The sequence below is a fragment of the Balaenoptera acutorostrata genome, chromosome 5, assembly GCF_949987535.1.
Source record: "Balaenoptera acutorostrata chromosome 5, mBalAcu1.1, whole genome shotgun sequence".
In the NCBI taxonomy this organism is placed as follows: domain Eukaryota; kingdom Metazoa; phylum Chordata; class Mammalia; order Artiodactyla; family Balaenopteridae; genus Balaenoptera; species Balaenoptera acutorostrata.
In genome coordinates, this window is record NC_080068.1 from 80,562,544 (window position 1) to 80,580,382 (window position 17,839).

General features: G+C 44.8%; 1 protein-coding gene across 1 annotated transcript in view; it reads left to right on the forward strand.

Moving 5' to 3' along the window:
- Positions 1-634: 634 nt before the first annotated feature.
- The window catches only part of RELL1 (RELT like 1), a 61,451-nt gene continuing 44,246 nt past the window's right edge, over positions 635-17,839 (forward strand). Inside the window, exon 1 of the mRNA XM_007178833.2 lies at positions 635-827. Within this exon, the coding sequence (XP_007178895.1) occupies positions 740-827 (88 nt within the window). The 5' untranslated portion in view covers positions 635-739. The remainder of the gene's footprint in view (positions 828-17,839) is intronic.

Here is a 17,839-nt window from a genome sequence, read left to right on the forward strand (position 1 = left end):
TTTTCTCCCAATAAGAGCAGCTTAAATGGAAGTGGAGATAGGAAGAAATTTAAATGAATTGGCTTTTCTCATTTTCAAACATTGGAAGTTGACATCCCGCGCAGCGCCCCTCCCCGGACCAGTCACCTAGGGGAATGCCAGCTGAATAGATAACGCCAACAGAGAAAGAAGATCGTGCCCATCCCAATGATGGCCATGTCCACCCGTCCAGAGCTTCCTGACCTGCTCTTTTTCCTCTTCCCACGCCCACCTAGTCCCAGCGCCCGGGAGGACAAGCCCCGGCGACCCTTCCCCGACCCCGGGCTCCAGCGCTATGTGGACGGCTGCTGTCCAGAGGGTCTAGGAAAGGGAACTAGCGAGCGGACAGGAGGGGCCTCGCCCGGTGGGCGGGGTACGGGGCGGGACCATGGCCTAATCCGGGAGACGGGAGCTGCGGGCGGATTTGGAAAGGAAGCCGGGGCGAAGGGGAGAGGCTGGACCAGGCCGAGGTGGGCGGGTCCGGGGGCGGGGTCACTGGATGTGCCGCCTGCCTGTGTAAGCGGAGCCCGGGGCTAAGCTGGGAGAGGCAGGGCAGAGCGGAGGTGGGTGGGGCCTGAGGGGAGGGTCCCTGGCGGGGCGGGGTGCACAGCGCGCTGAGGCTGAGCCCAGCCAGTCTGTCAGCCCGCGGCCTCCAGAGCTGCTCTTCGCGCCGGAGCCCGGGACGCGGCGCCCCGGGGGAGGAGGGCGAAGGGCCGCGGCGATGGCTCCGCCGGGGCTCCTGGAGTCCGCCGTCCTCGCCGCTGCTGTCTTCGTGGGAGGCGCCGTGAGTTCGCCGCTCGTGGCCCCGGGTGAGTGCCCTGTAGCGGGTGGGGCGCGCAGGAGGAGGCGAGGGATCGGGGCTGTAGTCCCGCTGCTCCTCGAGCTGCCCTGGTCCTGGCACAGCCGCGGGATCCAGGCGCTGAACATCTGGCTGTCTGGGGGTGGCCCGGGCCGGGCGCGGCGCGTGGAGATGGCTCCCGTCCCTCCCAGCCTGCTCGGCTCCCGCCTTCCCTCCTCCGAGGACCTGTTACCCCCCGGCTCCACCTCTGAGCTGTCTGGCGTGTAGGGACCCGGCCGGCTCTTGCCTTCCTCGGAAGCCCTTCCGCCCGGGCCCAGCAACCTGGAGCCCTGCGGACCCCTTTCCTGCCCTTGTCCTCAAAGGCCCCGCGAGCGGAAGATCGTGACACCGGGCACCGGGTGCGCGCTGTCGCCGCCTTCCTCCCCCCTCCTTTTTTTTTTTTTTTTTTAATCTTCAAACCTTGAGGAGTTACAATTTCTTTCCTTTCCAAGTTTTCATTTATTTTCGTGGTTGATGGATTCTTGTAACAGGTTGGGGATTTCTGATTTCCTCCCACATATCCTGGATAAATCAGGCTTGGAAAAACGGAAGGCGCGTTTGTAAACTTACCTTTTTGTTTTTCTTCTTTGAGTTGATTCCTGTCACCACAAAAGGAACCTTCTGTGGTCAGAGCAGGAAGCCACCAGCAGAGACGATAAAATGCTGTCCCCAATGATGAACTTGGAGCAGGAGTTTTTAATTGAAATCTAAGAGGGGGTGTAACTTTTACGGAAGTTCTTTCTCACACTCTTGTTTTTATAATTATAGACACCAGGGATTCCTTACCACCGAGCCCCCTCTTAATTGCCACCTTACAGCAGTAGTTAAAAAAAAAGTATACCTTCTTGTCCAGCTGGGGTTACTAGAGCCTGGAATCTTACGTCAGCAAGCTCTTCCAAGCTTGAGCGGCTCCTCTTCAGTCCAAATAATAAGCAATAACTGGAAGCCTTCCAACCATGACTATCTCCTCCATAAAAACACATATACTGCTCTTCACTCCTAAGAAGAATCCACTTGCTTACAGCTTTTAAACTGGCTTATCACTCTGGCCTTCACTTTTTTGTAGAAACCAGAATACGTTAGGAAGGGAACATATGTCTCCTGAGTCTTTATTAGCAGATCTGTATTTCCTTCAGCCACCCACCCTGAGGAAATGGCCGCTAGTGACATGTATTATTGGATGGGAGATTTTGGTTTTCACCCTGCATTTCATTGCTGAGACAGGTACATGCATCATCAGGTTCAAATTGGACCCCAGGTTGTAGACAGTACTTAGAGGGCTAGAGTCAGTTGCTCCAGAATTTGAAGAGCTTGACCCGGGAGGGAAACTGTTAAAAATTCAGCCCATGATGCATGTAATCAGTCATAGCAGGAGAAATCATCTGTAGAGTGAGTTTGTGTTTTGATGGATCTTTGAGCAACACACAGCTTTCAGGACTGGAATGTGATGACAAAACTCTTAATTACACAGTATAACTCTTTAGAAGAATGAGGTATCTAAAAAGGAAAGGGTACAGAGTACAAATGTGCCAGTGTAACTTGAGACCTGTTTTGTGAAGAAAAGATGCCCTGACCAGCCAACATCTGGTCCCCGTGGAATCTAAGATGGTGTTAATGTTTGTAGGGAATGTTTTAGGGAAGTAGGGAGAAAGATGGGGAGTAATGTTGAGTGCCTGCTATGTGTCAAGCTTTGAGTTGGGCACTTTATATTCATTTTTATACTTATTTCTCAATTCTGTGAAGTTCTTATTTCCAGTGAGGCACCTGAGGCCCAGAGAGATTAAACAATTGGCCCAACATCACATAGCTAGTGTATCCGTCAGCATTCAGTCCGAAGCGGAATCACTAGGAGGGGAGTGTCTCTGTGTGTGTGTGTGTGTGTGTGTGTGTGTGTCTACGTGTATCTATATCTTTGATAACCCAGCCTGCTTGATTCCAAAGTTCATTCTCTTTCCACTATACTGCACTGCTCCCCAGAGAGAAAATAGAAAAGAAATCACCTTCAGCCGTCTTGTTGAGATTCTAAGAGAGGGAGTTTAGGACATCATAATATTGTAAGCATGGGGTTATCAGAAGATGGGAAGTAGAGAAAAGAAGGACAGTTAAGTTCACAGTGGGTAGTGGCAATGTCTCTGACTTCCTGCCTAGTAGAAGAATCTCATTAAGCTTCTGTCTTAGTAGCAGCATTCGAAACTATATACCACCAGCACCAGAAGGGATGATTTTCCACATCTTGGCTTATTTATGTCTTTTAAGTTCTCTGGTTACTTAGGGCTTAGTTTCTCTGCAGACAATGGGCATGGCCTTTGAGTAAGGAGTGGGCTGAAAAGGACCAGGGGCTGGTGAATGAGAGGTGTCCTCTCCTGGGGCTCTGTGAGCTTCCATACAGCCTCCTGATTCCTCATTTAGATGCTAAGGATAAGCTTTAGTAAATTCTGGGCTCTCCTTTGGCCAGGTGGCTGCCTAGCTGTATACGTACATTAATCTTAGTCAGTGGACAGAATGTTTTGAGAAGGCACCCCTTGGAGCTTGGGCTTCCATGCCCAAATTCCATTTAAAGGGAAAAAGCAAAATTCAAGGCGTGCCTGCCCTTCCCTATCTCCCCATCCCCACCCCACCCCAGCCCCCAAATAAATTAAACAGACTATTTGGGAGTTTCCGTAGTCTCATTTGAATGAGAGAGACCAAAGCCCCAGGTGATAGAGAAAAAAGTTTTCATTGTTACTTTTTAAAGAATTGTCTCTCATGTTGAAGTTTAATTACACATTGGGACAAAAGAGTAGTTATTTGAAACCCACAAAAAAATGATTTAAATTGTCATTGGTTAAAACTATTATGTTGAGTTGTTTCTGAGAATTTTAGGGCAGTTGCTTCAGAAATTCTAAAGATTTGGTGGGCTGCTGAAAGCAGGGAGAACAGTGAGTCTGGCTAAAATTGGAATCTGCAGTTAGTACACTGTGGGCCCTTTTCGGAGGAAGGAATGCAGTGTTTATTATACCTGTTTTGTGGCAGGCTCTGGTCTAAGTCCTCAGATCATTTGATTCTTACAACATCCTGTCAGCTATATAGTTTTATTCCTCCATGTAGAGATGAGGAAATTGAATTCTGAGAAGTTAACTTGAAAGAGTCACTTACATGTGTAAGTTGGATTTTGACGTTGACTCACATCTATTCAATTCTGAGGCCTATTATTGTTACCAAATCATTTTGTTTTTCTTTAGAGTGAGGAATTTCTTTTTACTGTAACATATTTATAAAGAACCATTAATAGGGTAATGGCATGATAGAGTAGAAAGAGCACCAAGCTCTAAGTCAGAACCCTGGACTTGAAGTGTGCCTGCCGCTTTCGGGAGTGTGGCTTTCTCCGCCTCCATTTTCTTGCCTGGAAAATGGGTGTGTGCCAACCCCTATCTTTTTCTGCCTTACTGGCTGCTAGTGATGAGCAAATGAGCTGGTGTCTCTGAAAGGTCTTGGCAAATGGCAGAGTGGTATATATCTTCTATCCTGTGTATCTTTTTTCCTGTATTTCCTACCCAAAGTGCCCATTAGACTAGACTTATAATGTCAACCAAACTGTCTAATAAATGTAGACCACACGTGTTTTCATTCTGGAAGTGGTGATGGTTTTGCAGTCATAGGTTCATTGTAAATATATAAAGTGTGGAGTGACACCTCAGATTCATGGGTTTGCTGCCACTGACTGGGAGTTAAGTAGCCGAACCTTTTTTTCCCATTTCTCCTCAGCTAAAATACAGTGCTCTTGGTATTTCTGGATAATTCCCCCAAAGATTTAAAGTTTTGGGGGAAGGGGAGAGAATAACACTTGATCTCATTACTCTAAGACACTTGTCACTGTCAGCCTATTTCATTCTGGTCTTCTTTGTATGTATTTTCTACTTGGAGGGGATCATAATGCAAAGATACTTTTTTACCTGGCATTTTTTTACCTAATGTTATACTTAAAGGTTTCTCCATTTCCCTACACACTCACAAAGTGGCTGCATAATATCCCATTACATGGTTCTCTGTCTTCTACCTCACTGTGCTTCCATTTTAGATTTTAGTTTTTGCTAATTATTTTTAAACGAATTTTAAAACTCATTGTTCAGTGAACATCTATGCAAAGCTTTGTCTGGATATCGACGACTTCCATAGAAAATGGGTTCCTGAAAAGGCAATGTTGGGGTCAAAGGTATTCATGTTTGAGGCCATTGATGCCACCAATCTTAGTGACCTGAAGGTTGTTCCAGTTTACATTCTCACAGCAGTGGTCAAAGGACTCACTTTTCATACCGTTGGCATTTTCTCTGAAAAACATATTTGCTAAATTATAAGGCAAAAATTTACACCTTGATTGTTTAAATGTGTATGTCTTTGATTACTAACAGGTTGACTATTTTCTTCTAGTATAATAGTTGAGCCATTTGCACATGTCTGTAATCCTTTACGGACAATTCTGAAATCTGGAAAACTCCGAAAACCAGAAGATTTTTGAGGCTTTTTGCATACTTCGTTGGTGGGTGAAACCTAATCTGAACCAGTGTGAATATCGCTAAGTTTTGGCTGCAGTAATATTAATGAGTTTGATTTCTGAGTGTTACATAGTGTGTACTAAATGCCTTGTTACCTTTCTAGAATCACAAAGTCTGAATTTCCAGACACATCTGACCTCCAGGTTTTCAGATAAGGGATTTATGGTCCTGCATTTCCTCTTCCGTGACTCATCTGCTCTTGTTTATGGGCAGCCAAATGTAAAACTGCTCAAAATAGTAAAATACCCTATGGAGAGAAAGAACTCCTCAAATGAGTGGCACTTCGTGAAAAGAAGCACTGCTTTGGTATTTTAGTGGGGAATCTAATAAAGTGAAGATACTTTGGCAAAGCTGAGGTTTCCTCTGTTCTAGGTGGATTTAGGGATGGATGCCCATTATAATGGAAACTCTGCTTTCCTCTGCCAGTTATTGACACAGCTTTCTTTGTAAGGGAGAAAAGAAACGGAATCCGCCCAAGGGACTTTTTGGGGAGGGAAGGTTGGTAGAGGGTGGCGGATACCCCAGGCAAGCTGAGTTCCCGTGCCCAGTCATCTCACCTTGAGGATCCTTGTGCCAAACTTGTTGAACTCAGGGTTCTTCTATCCCCCCTTTGCAGCGCCCCAAGTTTCCTGCCTTCTTGTCTTTGTTCATCTCAGGATCCCAAACAGCTGCCAGTTCTTCCCGACTCTCCCCTCCCCCCATTTTGTTTGCACACCCCTGGGTATAACTGCATTCCAGCCACTAAGAAAGTGCCTATTGTACAGAGGGCAAAGAAATCTTTGAACCACTTTCCTCATCTGTGTTGTGGAGAAAATATGGCAGAGTTGCCTCATTGGCGTCGTTGTGACAATTACATGAGATAAAAATATAAGGGATCATGCGCAGTGTTTGGCATGTAGTAAATGCTAAAAAAATATATTATTATTACTTTGTCCTTAACCAAATACTACCTGTCATAGCTCTCAGATGGGACCAAGTTGCTGGCTGCTCCAGAATTTTCCTCTCTGGTTCTCTGCCATTGCCTGAGGTTTCCCCTGACTCATCTTGCTCCTGAGCCCAGGCTGCTGAGGCTGCGGTGTCATGGGCACGAGGCTGAGGAGGGAAGTTGGGCAGCGCCAAGGTCCCAGGGGAGGAGTAGGGACCAGTGAGCCTGGCAGGGAGCTCTCTCGGGGTGCAGGGGATATGTGGGGCTGAGCCATTAGCTACCAAAATTAGGCAAGGAAGGAGAAAAAGAAAGAAACCGTTAATCTTTATAAGGGTAGAATGTGGCAGTTTCTTTGGGAAGAATTTTGAAAAATTCACCAACTGGTTTTTCTTTAGCCGGTGGATCTGTAGCTACAGTCACAAAGTTTTGACAGTTTTCCGCTAGGATTAGTGTAATCATCCCATTGACATCCTGTTTGATTATCCAGGGTTGAACTTGTCCTTGTTCATCTTCTCATTGTTCACCGGTGAATGTTATGTTGAAGAAGAATATAATTAGAAATATATACAATATAAATAATAACATATAATATACGATATGTATAATATATGTATAATAAGAAATATATTTAGTCTCTGTCCTCAGTTCGTGACGCAAAGTTCCTCAAACCCTTGGGATTGCCTAAATGATAGGAGTGTCTTTTTTTTGTGAGGAGCCCCCTTTGAGCGTATGCTAATGAGGGGACTTAGGGTGGTGCCCTTGATACCCTCAGGATGGGGCTGGTCAACTGAAGGAGGGTGGGAGTAGAGGGTTGAAACTTTCAGCCTCACCCAGCCACCTCTTCCCAGAGGGAAGGGGAGGAGGCAGGAGGAGGGCCCAAGATTAAGCACTTTAAAAATTTGAATAACAAGACTTGATGAGCTTCTGGGTTGGCAACCTACCCTATGGAGATGTGTGGAGAGTAGCACACCCAGAGGGCACGGAAACCCCACCTCTTTCCCCATCCCTTGCCCTGTGCACCTCTCCCATCTGTCTGTTCCTGAGTTGTGTCCTTTTATAATCAACTGGTGATCTAGTAAGCAGAATGTTTCCCCGAGTTCTGTGAGCCACTCTAGCAAATTAATTGAACTCAAGGAGGGGGTCATTGGAACCTTCAGTCTATAGCCAGTTGATCAGAAGTACAGGTGACAACCTGGACTTAGCATTGGCGTCTGACGGATGGGGGCCCGGGGAGTGCGGTGGGGAGTCTTTGGGTCTGAGCCCTTAACTTGTGGGATCGGATGCTCTCTGCAGGTAGTGTAGGAATTGAGTTAGTTGCTTGGTGGTGCGGGGGAAACACATGCTGGAATAAGGAGGTAGAACCCTGTAGCATTAAGGCTGACGATCTCCTCAAAGCTTATTTAACAGACGAGGATACTGAGTCGGCCTAGCCAGGTCTTAAGGGGGTTCTTTACTCTGTCTAGGACGCTTCCCACTGTGTGAAAGCTGTCTCTCCACTGCAGTGGACCCCGCTTTGCTGCTTCTGGCAAGGTCTACACTTGCACTTGGTCCTCACGCTCGGGGGTCTGGTTTCTCAGCTCTCTGGATCTGGGGTGAGCGGGCCCTGAGAAGAATGACTTTGGCTAACTGACTCCTGAGAGTAATTGTGTTGTTCTTAGTCACGTAAAGTTAGCGTCAGAGGGGACTCAATGGTCCTCTTATAATTCAGCCCTCCCTTTGCAGATGGGGAAGCTTCAGGTTCAGGGGCCTGCGGGAATCAGGAAGGGCCGCAGCCCGTAGTCGAGGAGCAGAGCGTTAGGCTTGGTGACGGAGGGCCTGTGTGTGTGTCTTGGTCACTGTCCAAGGCTCAGATCCAAGCACAGGACCCGGAACAGAGCAGATGCTTAAAAACATTTGAATGAATGAATGAAGGAAAGAAGGAAGGAAAGAAGCCAGGGCTGGAATCCAGGTGTTCTGACTCAGCCCAAGGCGTTTTCTTTATAATAAAGCGAAGACTTAACGACTTAACGCTTTCCAAAATCATCCCTAAGTCTTAGCTGTAAGTCTCCTCCCCCCTCTCCCCTCCCGAAATGGAAAGAGGCTGCTTTGTCTGTCAGCCTGTATGGGCTATATTGCTCTGAAAGCCTGAGGCAGAGACTCTGGTCATGGAGAAAAAAAGAATGACAAAAAAGTAAGCAAGTACTGCCTTATCAGGTGAATATGGTGGGACATCAACACATTTGAAAGTGTTAGTGAAAATTTTCAGTGCAAAGGTTTTCAAAACTCAAATCCATTCGTGAAGTTCTTTTCAAAGACAAATTGAATTCAGTTGTGTTGCTACACCAGTACTTTAAATGCATCTATTAGTTTTACGTATATATATATATATCATATTCCCAGTTTTATAATACTTTATAGCTTTCCTTTATACCTTCGTTTCACAGGTTAATTCTTTAAATTATTTACTCATTCAGCAGATATTAGCCAAGTGCCTTACTGGGGTGCAAGACACTAGGATGAAGTGATGCGAACAAAATAGACACAGTCCGTGCCTTTACGGAGCCAGCGCAGGTTATCAGGGAGGATGATTAAACAAGCAATAATGATAAAGTGTCATTACTACCTCGATAAGGAAAGTATGGCACAGGGCCAGAGTACCTGACCTGGGGCTGGGGGTGGGACGAGAATTGAGTACAGGTTGAGCAAGACTTTCTGGAGGAAATGAAGTTTGAATTTATAGTTGTAAAAGTGTCAGCATTAGCCAGGTGAAGGGGACACGTGGTTGTGGAACAGACGAGGTGAGAACGAGCAAAGCCATAGCATTGGTCTCTAAACTTGAGCATGCATCAGAATTAACTAGAATGCTGGTCACAACACAGATAGATCGCTCTCCCCCTCCTCCAGTGTCTGTAGGTCTGGGAAGGGACTGGAGAATTTGCATTTCTAACTGCTTCCCAAATGATGCTGTCTAAGTATCTTAACCTGGAAATCCATCCCCACTTCATGGGCTAGTCGTCCTGTTTTCCTGCCCATCCTTGAAGCTGAGCTCTAGGATAACACTTCCAGGAAACCTTCCTAGGCATTCTCAGTGATTTTATCTCCTGTGAATATACATCTCGAGTCCATGAATACATGTTGGATCTATAGTATGTTATTTAACACAGAATCATAGGCAGTTGTTTCCACTGTGTTTTGTGTTAACTAGACAGCAGAGCATATAAGACACACTCAAATATTTGATTACTTGATCAGGTTTATTTCTTGCAACCTCTACGAGGAGCACTTTGCTGTATTCTGTTTTGTAGCGATGAGGAAACAGATGTACAGAGGGATAACCAAGACGAAGAGAAGTGAAATGTCTCATTCACGTCCTAGATGAGGGGAAGCCAAAGCTATATATATGTTCATTGTTCTCAAATGTTCTTTGTTGTTATGTGAAATTGCATGTACTCCATGCTCAGCGCTACCGGTGGAAGGATGGTCTTATATTTATTTACTATTATTATTTTTTTACTTTGTCATTGTAGGGCCATCTACTGAAAGAGAAAAACTAAGGCAGTTTATTAATTGAATGTAGATTTTGTTCTTAGTGGAAAATGAGCGATTACCTAAGGAATTCTTCAGGAATTGTCTGTTTACTTTTAGAGTAAATATTTGAAGGGACTAATTCAATTTACATGTCATTAGATTTCGAAATGATTTTTATAAAGTTTTGGTGTGAGGGAGATATTTTTAAAAATCTATTTCAGTTTCCTGAAAAGACACAGATTAAACAATTATGCCATTACCCTTCTTAAGTGGCCAGCTAAGTTTAGCTGAGTAGTTGGAGATTTATAAAGAACCTGTACATAAAATGTCACGTGATAGGTAAGGGTCACAAAAAAACAACAAATTCTTTTCAATATCAGTAACATGCCAATCCTTCCTCCCCCATGCATATACGAACATAATGTGGTTCTCTGAGATTCCTATAACGGGTAAAAGTTGGAAGAATTCACTGGGTTTTCTGTCTCACAATATAACTCGGGAACTCTAATTTTCAAATATTCCAACGGCTCTCCATAGCTGGAAGTCTCCAACACAATCATGTGAATTATTCACATTATAAGAAACGGCAGCCCGGAATTTCCTGGCATTGGTGAAGTGGCAGATGGCTAATGGACAGGCATTCCTTCATCTTTCTTTGCATGTTTGTGCTATATAGTTGTATGGCCTGAATGCTTCTGAGGCTTCCTCAATTCTTTCCAACCTCCTCCTCCTCTATTAAAGCAAAACACAAAACAACCACCCATAGGAAGAAGAAAAGAGGCATGAGCTATCGCTTAAAGCCAGATGATAGGGCCAAGGAAGCTGGGTTTTGAAGGTAAAACTCATTTCCCATGCATGATTGCCAAGTCAGTGTCTTAATAGTCTTTGCAGGTAAAACATGTAGATATTCCATACAAGCAGCATGCAATTCATTTAAAAATGAGGGCCTTCTTTGAGCTACCGTTAGGTGTTGTGTAGGTATATAAAATGAACAACAAACTTGGTTTCCGTTCTCTACTAACTTGTGATTGAGAAGGGGGAGGAGATAAGCTATGAATACAAATTGTTATAGAATAAGGGAGGATGTATTTGGTATCATCAGAGACCTACAGACAAAGTGCCACATGGGATCACAGAGGAGAGAGACTTTCCTTCTGATAGAAGGGATGGAAAAGCCTTAAGAGCCTAAAACTTGGCATTTTAAGCAGACCTTAAAGGGGAGTGTGGGGATGGCAGCCCAGCAAAAGGAACAGTTTGTGCAGAGGTGTGGAGATGGGTCAGGAGAGGTCAGTGCAGACCTGGTGAGACTGCAGAGGGCAGGTTGAGGCTAGGCTGTGGGGCTTCTGAAACTAGGTGCTTGATTGTGCAGGCAGTTGGGGGCTAAGGATGGGGTGCAGTGGAGGATAGGGGGCCAGAAGGGCCCTCAGGCATTGCAGTGTGATGGAGGAGCTCCAGATGCTGAGCTGAGTAAGACCTGAGTACCAGACATGGCCCCAGTACTTTCAACAAGGCCGTTGAGATTGCTGTGCTGTTTCCTCATCTGGAGAAAAGGTGGGGAGGGTTGGGGGTGGGCAGGGAGAGGGGGAGGGAAGGAGAGGGAGAGAGAATGAATATACCTGTTCTTTATACATCTCAAAGTTGTTTGGAGGATCAAACGGATAATATAGTCCTTTGTAAGTAATACAAATATGACCCATATAGTGTATAGGTTTAATATAATGCACATGGTATATAGATAGAAACAGGTTTTCAAAGTTTGCTGGGAAATTAGAATCATGAAGTAAGTGCAGTGTATCGTCTTGCTGGTGTGAAGGCCAGAAAGTGCTCATGAATGGTAAAGGCTAGAGTAAATCCTCTGAAATTGTACAAATCATCTTGCCTCTTGAATTCTTCATTGCCTAACATTTATTTTTAGAGGACTGTTGTGCATGTCCAGCTTTTGCGCTAGCTGTTGTTGGTCAAGTTCTCATTGTTTTCTTCTCTCTCCGGGCGAGCCCAGGTCAGGAGGGCAGTGCTGGCCATCAGTGTTTAGGGTCGTGTCTTTAAATAAAACATGCAGATCAACACTGCGTTGATTAATAAAACCCTGCTTGGCTAAGGGCTCTATCTCTCCGTCACTTCTGGCAAGTCCATTTCCTTAGTCCCTTGATTTCTTATAACGTGACCGAATAGATTTGGGGGAGGAAAAATAACTCACTTGAAAGTAATTTAGTGTACATTAGGTACCTTCATATTATGGACATAGTGCTTACAGAGACAGAGGACTTGGTGTGTCTTAGTGCCTGGGAGCCGGTGGGATAGGAAGCGGGGAGTCTTCAAGGAAGGAAGGAGAATTCTTTTGCTTGAACCATATGATAAAGTAGTTGATCCTTTCCATGTCTTTCAGTGATGCACCTTGATATATAAATAAGACTCTTGACTTTGAGTGTCAATGTGGTATAATAAAGGCTATATATATATGTGTGTGTGTATATATATGTATGTATGTATGTATGTGTGTGTGTGTATATATATATATATATATATATATATATATTTGAGTTTTGTCCCATGTTCCTAGCACAAAACTCATAAACCCTTGGAATTTCCTGAGTGATAGGAGTGTCTTTTGTTATTCTTAATGAGCCCTTTACACTATACCTGAGTTCACCCTAATGAATGACTCTTGGTCCTTAGATAGCTTCAGGATGAGGGCAGGTTGTCAGAGGAACCAACTTCATGATTATAGTGGTTTGGAACTTTTAGCTGCATCCCCTGAACTCAGGGAGGGGTGAGGTTTTGACTATTGAGTTAATCACCAATGGCCAGTGACTTAATTAATCATGCCTATGCAGTGAAATTTCTTAAAACTTCGATAAAAACTCTGAAACGAGGCTAAAGGGGCTGCTGGGTTGGTGAACCCATGGATGTGCTGGAAGGGTGGTGGGTCTGGAGAGAGCATGGAAGCTCTGCGCCACCTCCCCTCCCCACCCCCAATTCTTTGCCCTACACATCTCTTCCATTTGGCTGTTCCTGAGTTGTATCCTTTATAATAAAATTATAAACAATAAGTATAGCGCTTTCCTGAGTTCTCTGAGCCATCATAGCAAATTGTCGAACCTGAGGGAGATGATGGGAAGCCCTGACTTTATAGTGGGTTAGCCTGGTTAAGTGGTTAGATGCCATTTGCAGCCGGTGTCTAACGTGGGGTTTGCACTAACTCCAGGCAATTGGTGTCAGAAATGAATTGCATTGCAGGACGCCCAGTTGGTGATGGAGAATTAGTTGTTGGAAAATGAAGCAGTCAAGTCTTTCTTATTGTGAAATATCAATGCATAATATTAAAACATTGTGGCTGTAATTATCTCTGAAATTACGGTGGTTTACTATTTAAAGACTGAAAAGTCCTTTAAAAAAAAAGTATAGTGGGAAAGAAAAAAAGTTATCAGGCCAATGCCTTATTATTTATGTATTTGCATTGTGTTTTATAGTGTAATAAAGTAGAAGTTACACCACTCTGTGGTTTCCATTGACCCGTCTCTCCTAAGGTGTAGACCAAAGATTTCATAGCCTTTTCTCTGCCTTCAGTCAGTGGAAATATCTAGCATGTAAGTATTATGGATTGCAGTTATAGGTAGTCTCCTCACTAAGGGATTTTCAGTGCTTTGGTTTACCTCCACAGCATTAATATTACTATTAGGATAAACCACAGGAAATTACCAATATTCTACTGTTTTTGACCTACAGTAACAACAGTTTCATATGGTTCAAACTTAATAGGAATTAAGTTCTTATTGACTTTCTATCTGCAGTTTAAAAAAAAAAACAACTGTCGTGACTGCCATCAAGACATTTAAGGGACTTGCCTGGTGGTCCAGTGGCTAAGACTCCGCGCTCCCAACACAGGTGGCCTGAGGTTCGATCCCTGGTCAGGGAACTAGATCGCACATGCCACAACTAAGAGTTAGCATGCCAGCAACTAAGATATCCTGCATTCCGTAAGGAAGATCCTGCACACGGCAACGGAGATCCCGCGTGCCGCAACTAGGACCCGGCGCAGCCAAATAAATAAATGTTTAAAAAAAAAAAAAAAAGGCATTTGAGAAAATACTAAAAGGCAAAAAAGAAAAAAATATATGCTCCCAAGTGCCACCAACAAAAGATACAAAATACTAAAAAGAAAATAAAAATAACTTGTAATCTCACTACTCAGAGATAACAGGCAATAGAGCATAGAGTATGGGGCTCTGGAGCCAGGCTGCCTGGATTAAAATCTCACCTCTGCTATTTGCTAGCTGTGTGACCTGGTATAAGTTACTTGACCTCTCTGTGCCGTAGTTTTGTGTAAACATTTTGGTACTTTTTCTTTCAAAAAACTGAGATGGGACTTCCCTGGTGGCACAGTGGTTAAGAATCTGCCTGCCAATGCAGGGGACATGGGTTTGAACCCTGGTCTGGGAAGATCCCACATGCTGCAGAGCAACTAAGGCCATGCGCCACAACTTCTGAGCCTGCACTCTAGAGCCCGCGAGCCACAACTACTGAGCCTGCGAGCCACAACTACTGAAGCCCTCGCGCCTAGAGCCCGTGCTCCGCAGCAAGAGAAGCCACTGCAATGAGAAGCCCGAGCACCGTGACGAAGAGTAGCCCCCGCTCGCCGCAACTAGAGAAAGCCCATGCACAGCAACGAAGACCCAATGCAGCCAAATAAATAAATTAAAAAAAAAAATTTGTCTCAATAAAACTGAGATCATGTTAGCTCAAAATACTGCTTTGTGTTTATCTCTTCACTTAACATTTTTTATTAACAATTTCAATCATTTTGGCAAAGGGATATGGCAAATCCGATCCCTTCATACAAATAGTTTCTATTGTTTTAAAAAAAAAGGAAGTTTAGGATTTTCAATAAGTAATCAGCAATTTCAACAGTGTGGAGTGTAGATCAGATGGCTTTTTGATTTTGTTTCTTATAATGGTAGCAGGATTTTTCTTTTTTTGAAATAGGTATTTAATGCCAAAAAAATAGATAAATTGACCTGGAGAGACTATAACTTAAATGCACCTTCTCTTCCCAATAGTAGACTCACTAGGGAAAACCATTCTCTCATTCTAGGTTTCTTATTGAAATAGATGAGTAATGATTACTCATGGATTAGTCTACTCAAGACACTAACTCAACATAGAGATGAGCTATGGATAATCCCATTTTGTGGAACTTTACTGAATATCAAAACTGGTAACTCGCACAGGCAATTGAGCACAGAGTACGGGGCTCTGGAGCCAGGCTGCCTGGATTAAAATCTCACCTCTGCTACTTGGCTAGCTGTGTGACCTGGTATAAGTTACTTGACCTCTCTGTGCTGTAGTTTTCCTATCTGTAAGATGGGGTTGAAAACAATAGCGCCTACCTCATAGGGTTATTGTAAAGGTTGAACAAGTTCATACCTGTAAAGTGCTTGGAATAGTAATTATACAAAGTATGCATCAGTACGTGACTAATATTAATAGTATTTTCCTGTGTGTCTTACCCTTGCTACTGGTTTTCAGAGTTCTTATTTGAGTTTCAGGCTACTGACGTTCATTTATTCCCCTTAAATCAGGTTCTCTATATCTAGGGTTTTCCTAATTACTTCTGTTTAATCTTGCCTTTGTTTGCCTTTTCCGAAATGGTCTTTATTTTCTCTCTTAGTTCCTGTTCCTTTGCTCTCTCTAACAGCCCCAGGGGAGAATTCCCGGCAGAGGACTTCATGACTTCCCCAGGACAGGACCGTGGCCCCCCACCTATACCATCTCTGCTCGCCAGTTCCCATATTCACAGAAGGCTGGCCACGTGCCTGTCTAGCAGGAACACTGCCTGACTTAACCTGTGACTAATTGGAAAACCCTGCATTTAGGACTTTTGTAGTTTTCTGTTTAATTGTTACCCCTTCCTGTTCCTGGAAGGAAGAGAAACTGGACTGATGTCAGCGTTATGGGAGTTGCAGACTGGCCCCCGTGGTGCCGCCTTGGGCAGCTGCTCCCTCACCTCCAGGGTTTAAGGTATTTCTCTGCCCCCCACATTTAACTCTGCCCCTCCAGTTGGGCTCACGTGCTTCAGTGTCTTTTCCTGTCTGTTGGCTTTGTATTCCCAGCTGAGCTGGAAGCTTTGTGAGGATAGCAGTGTTTACACTTATTACCTCTAATAACAAGCATCACAGCAATGCTAGCTAATGTTTATTGAGCACTTACTCTGTGCTAGGACCTCGGCTAAACCTGAGTTCATATCATTACTGCTCAGAAACCATTCTATTATTATCTGTATTTTAGAGATGAGGAAACTGAGGCACTGGGAAGTTAATGGTCTTGCCTGGGGTCTCACAGGCAGGAAGTAAGAAAAAGCTAGCTTCTGCTTTTTGTCTTCTTTCTTTCTAGGGAGCAGCTTTGGTTGAGAGCTTGGGCCCTGCTTGCAACAGACCTTGGTTCAAATCCTGGCCACTCCCCAGATGAGTGACCTTGACCTCAATACTTTGTTCTTTAATGTCTCCATTTCTAAGATGGGTTTCATTGCAACACCTATCTAAGAGTCCTGAAGATTAAAAAAAAAAAAAAGGTAACGCGAGTAAGGACGCCCGGCTCAGAAATAAGCACTCGGTAGAGGTTTGCTGCTCTTAGTGACTGGTGGTAGAGTGGTTGAACTCCCAGAGGCCCTGGATGTGGGATGGTGAACGCCCAACACACCCCTGGAGAATCAGTCACTAAATTCCTCTCTCCCTCTGTAGGGCCTGTCACCCGGCAGTTTTCCCTTTTGAAGCCCACCCGGCTCCGCAACACCCCTCGTTTTCCCACGTGGGTAGTTCGTGTTGTCTTCTGCACGGTAGAAATTACTTGGCTGTACTCCCACTCTGGCAGGGGCGGGTTGTAGCCAGAAACCGGGGACCTAGCTCCTGGTGGCCTGGTCCTCTGAGTCAGCGCCCTCTCTGTGGAGCTCCAGGGCAGTCACTGGTTCCTAAGGGAACCCCCTCCTCCCTGGGCCCCCCTCTTGCAGTTTCTGCCAGAAATAGACTATCTGGGCCTGTCCTCTCCCCATTTGGTGGTTTTGTCCTGGCACTTGCTGGTTAGTTTCCTCCCGTAGTTTAAATAATTCCTAACCCAGTCCCTGCTTGGCCTCTTGCGAGGAATGTTCAGGAACAGATCGGTTAGGGATTGCACCCCTGTGGAAAGAGGGCAGCGCCTTTGGTGAGGGTACGTCAGCTCCGCTCCTTGACGGACGCGGCAGTGTGGAATATGATGGAGTCCTGTGAAAATCCAGTGGAGGGCCAGTTCCCAAAGCTGGGCTTGGGAGTGTGCTGCCATTCGTGGCCTTCCTTTGAATCCTTGCTATCTGGAACCTTCTGTTGATTTTGATGAGTACAGGGGTTTGCTTGTATATTTACATCTTTTGGAAAGGGCTTACCCAACAAGTGGGTAAAGCTGTGGGGTGGAGCAGTCGTCCAGCTCTGAAAAGAACTTATTTATATAAGTTTTTAAAAACTGTCAGCATTTGGCAAATGAAGGTACAAGTGCATTGGACATTCTGTCCCACCAAATAGCATCTTAACAAAACTGCTGATCCAGTTGCAGTGAAAGTGGACGCTTGATCAGTAATCGAGGAACCCTTCTGGAAGGATGAAATCTGCTTTCACAATTTGCAGGTTGCATGCGGCAAAAGTTCAAGGTGCTCCTACCGTGTTCCAGGAGCTGTGATAGGGGTTCAGGGTACAAGGATAGGACATTCTCCTCTCTACTTGGGGAAACAGGAGTGTTTGACTTAAATCAGGCTTTTCCTGCAAGTTCTGTCACCCACGTTGGGTTTCCTAACGTTGACCACAGTATGCCCGAGAGATGTGCTTGTCATGAAGTGGGTGGGGGGGCTCTCAGTGGTTCTTGAGTCTTGGTTCTTCTGCCTAGCTCATTTCTGTATCTCCCCAGTGAGGTCATGTTAGACCACTGATTTATTTGCAAAATGAGGATCTCATCCACCCTCTTGGCTACTTCCTTGGGATTAGACTTTTCAGATAAGAC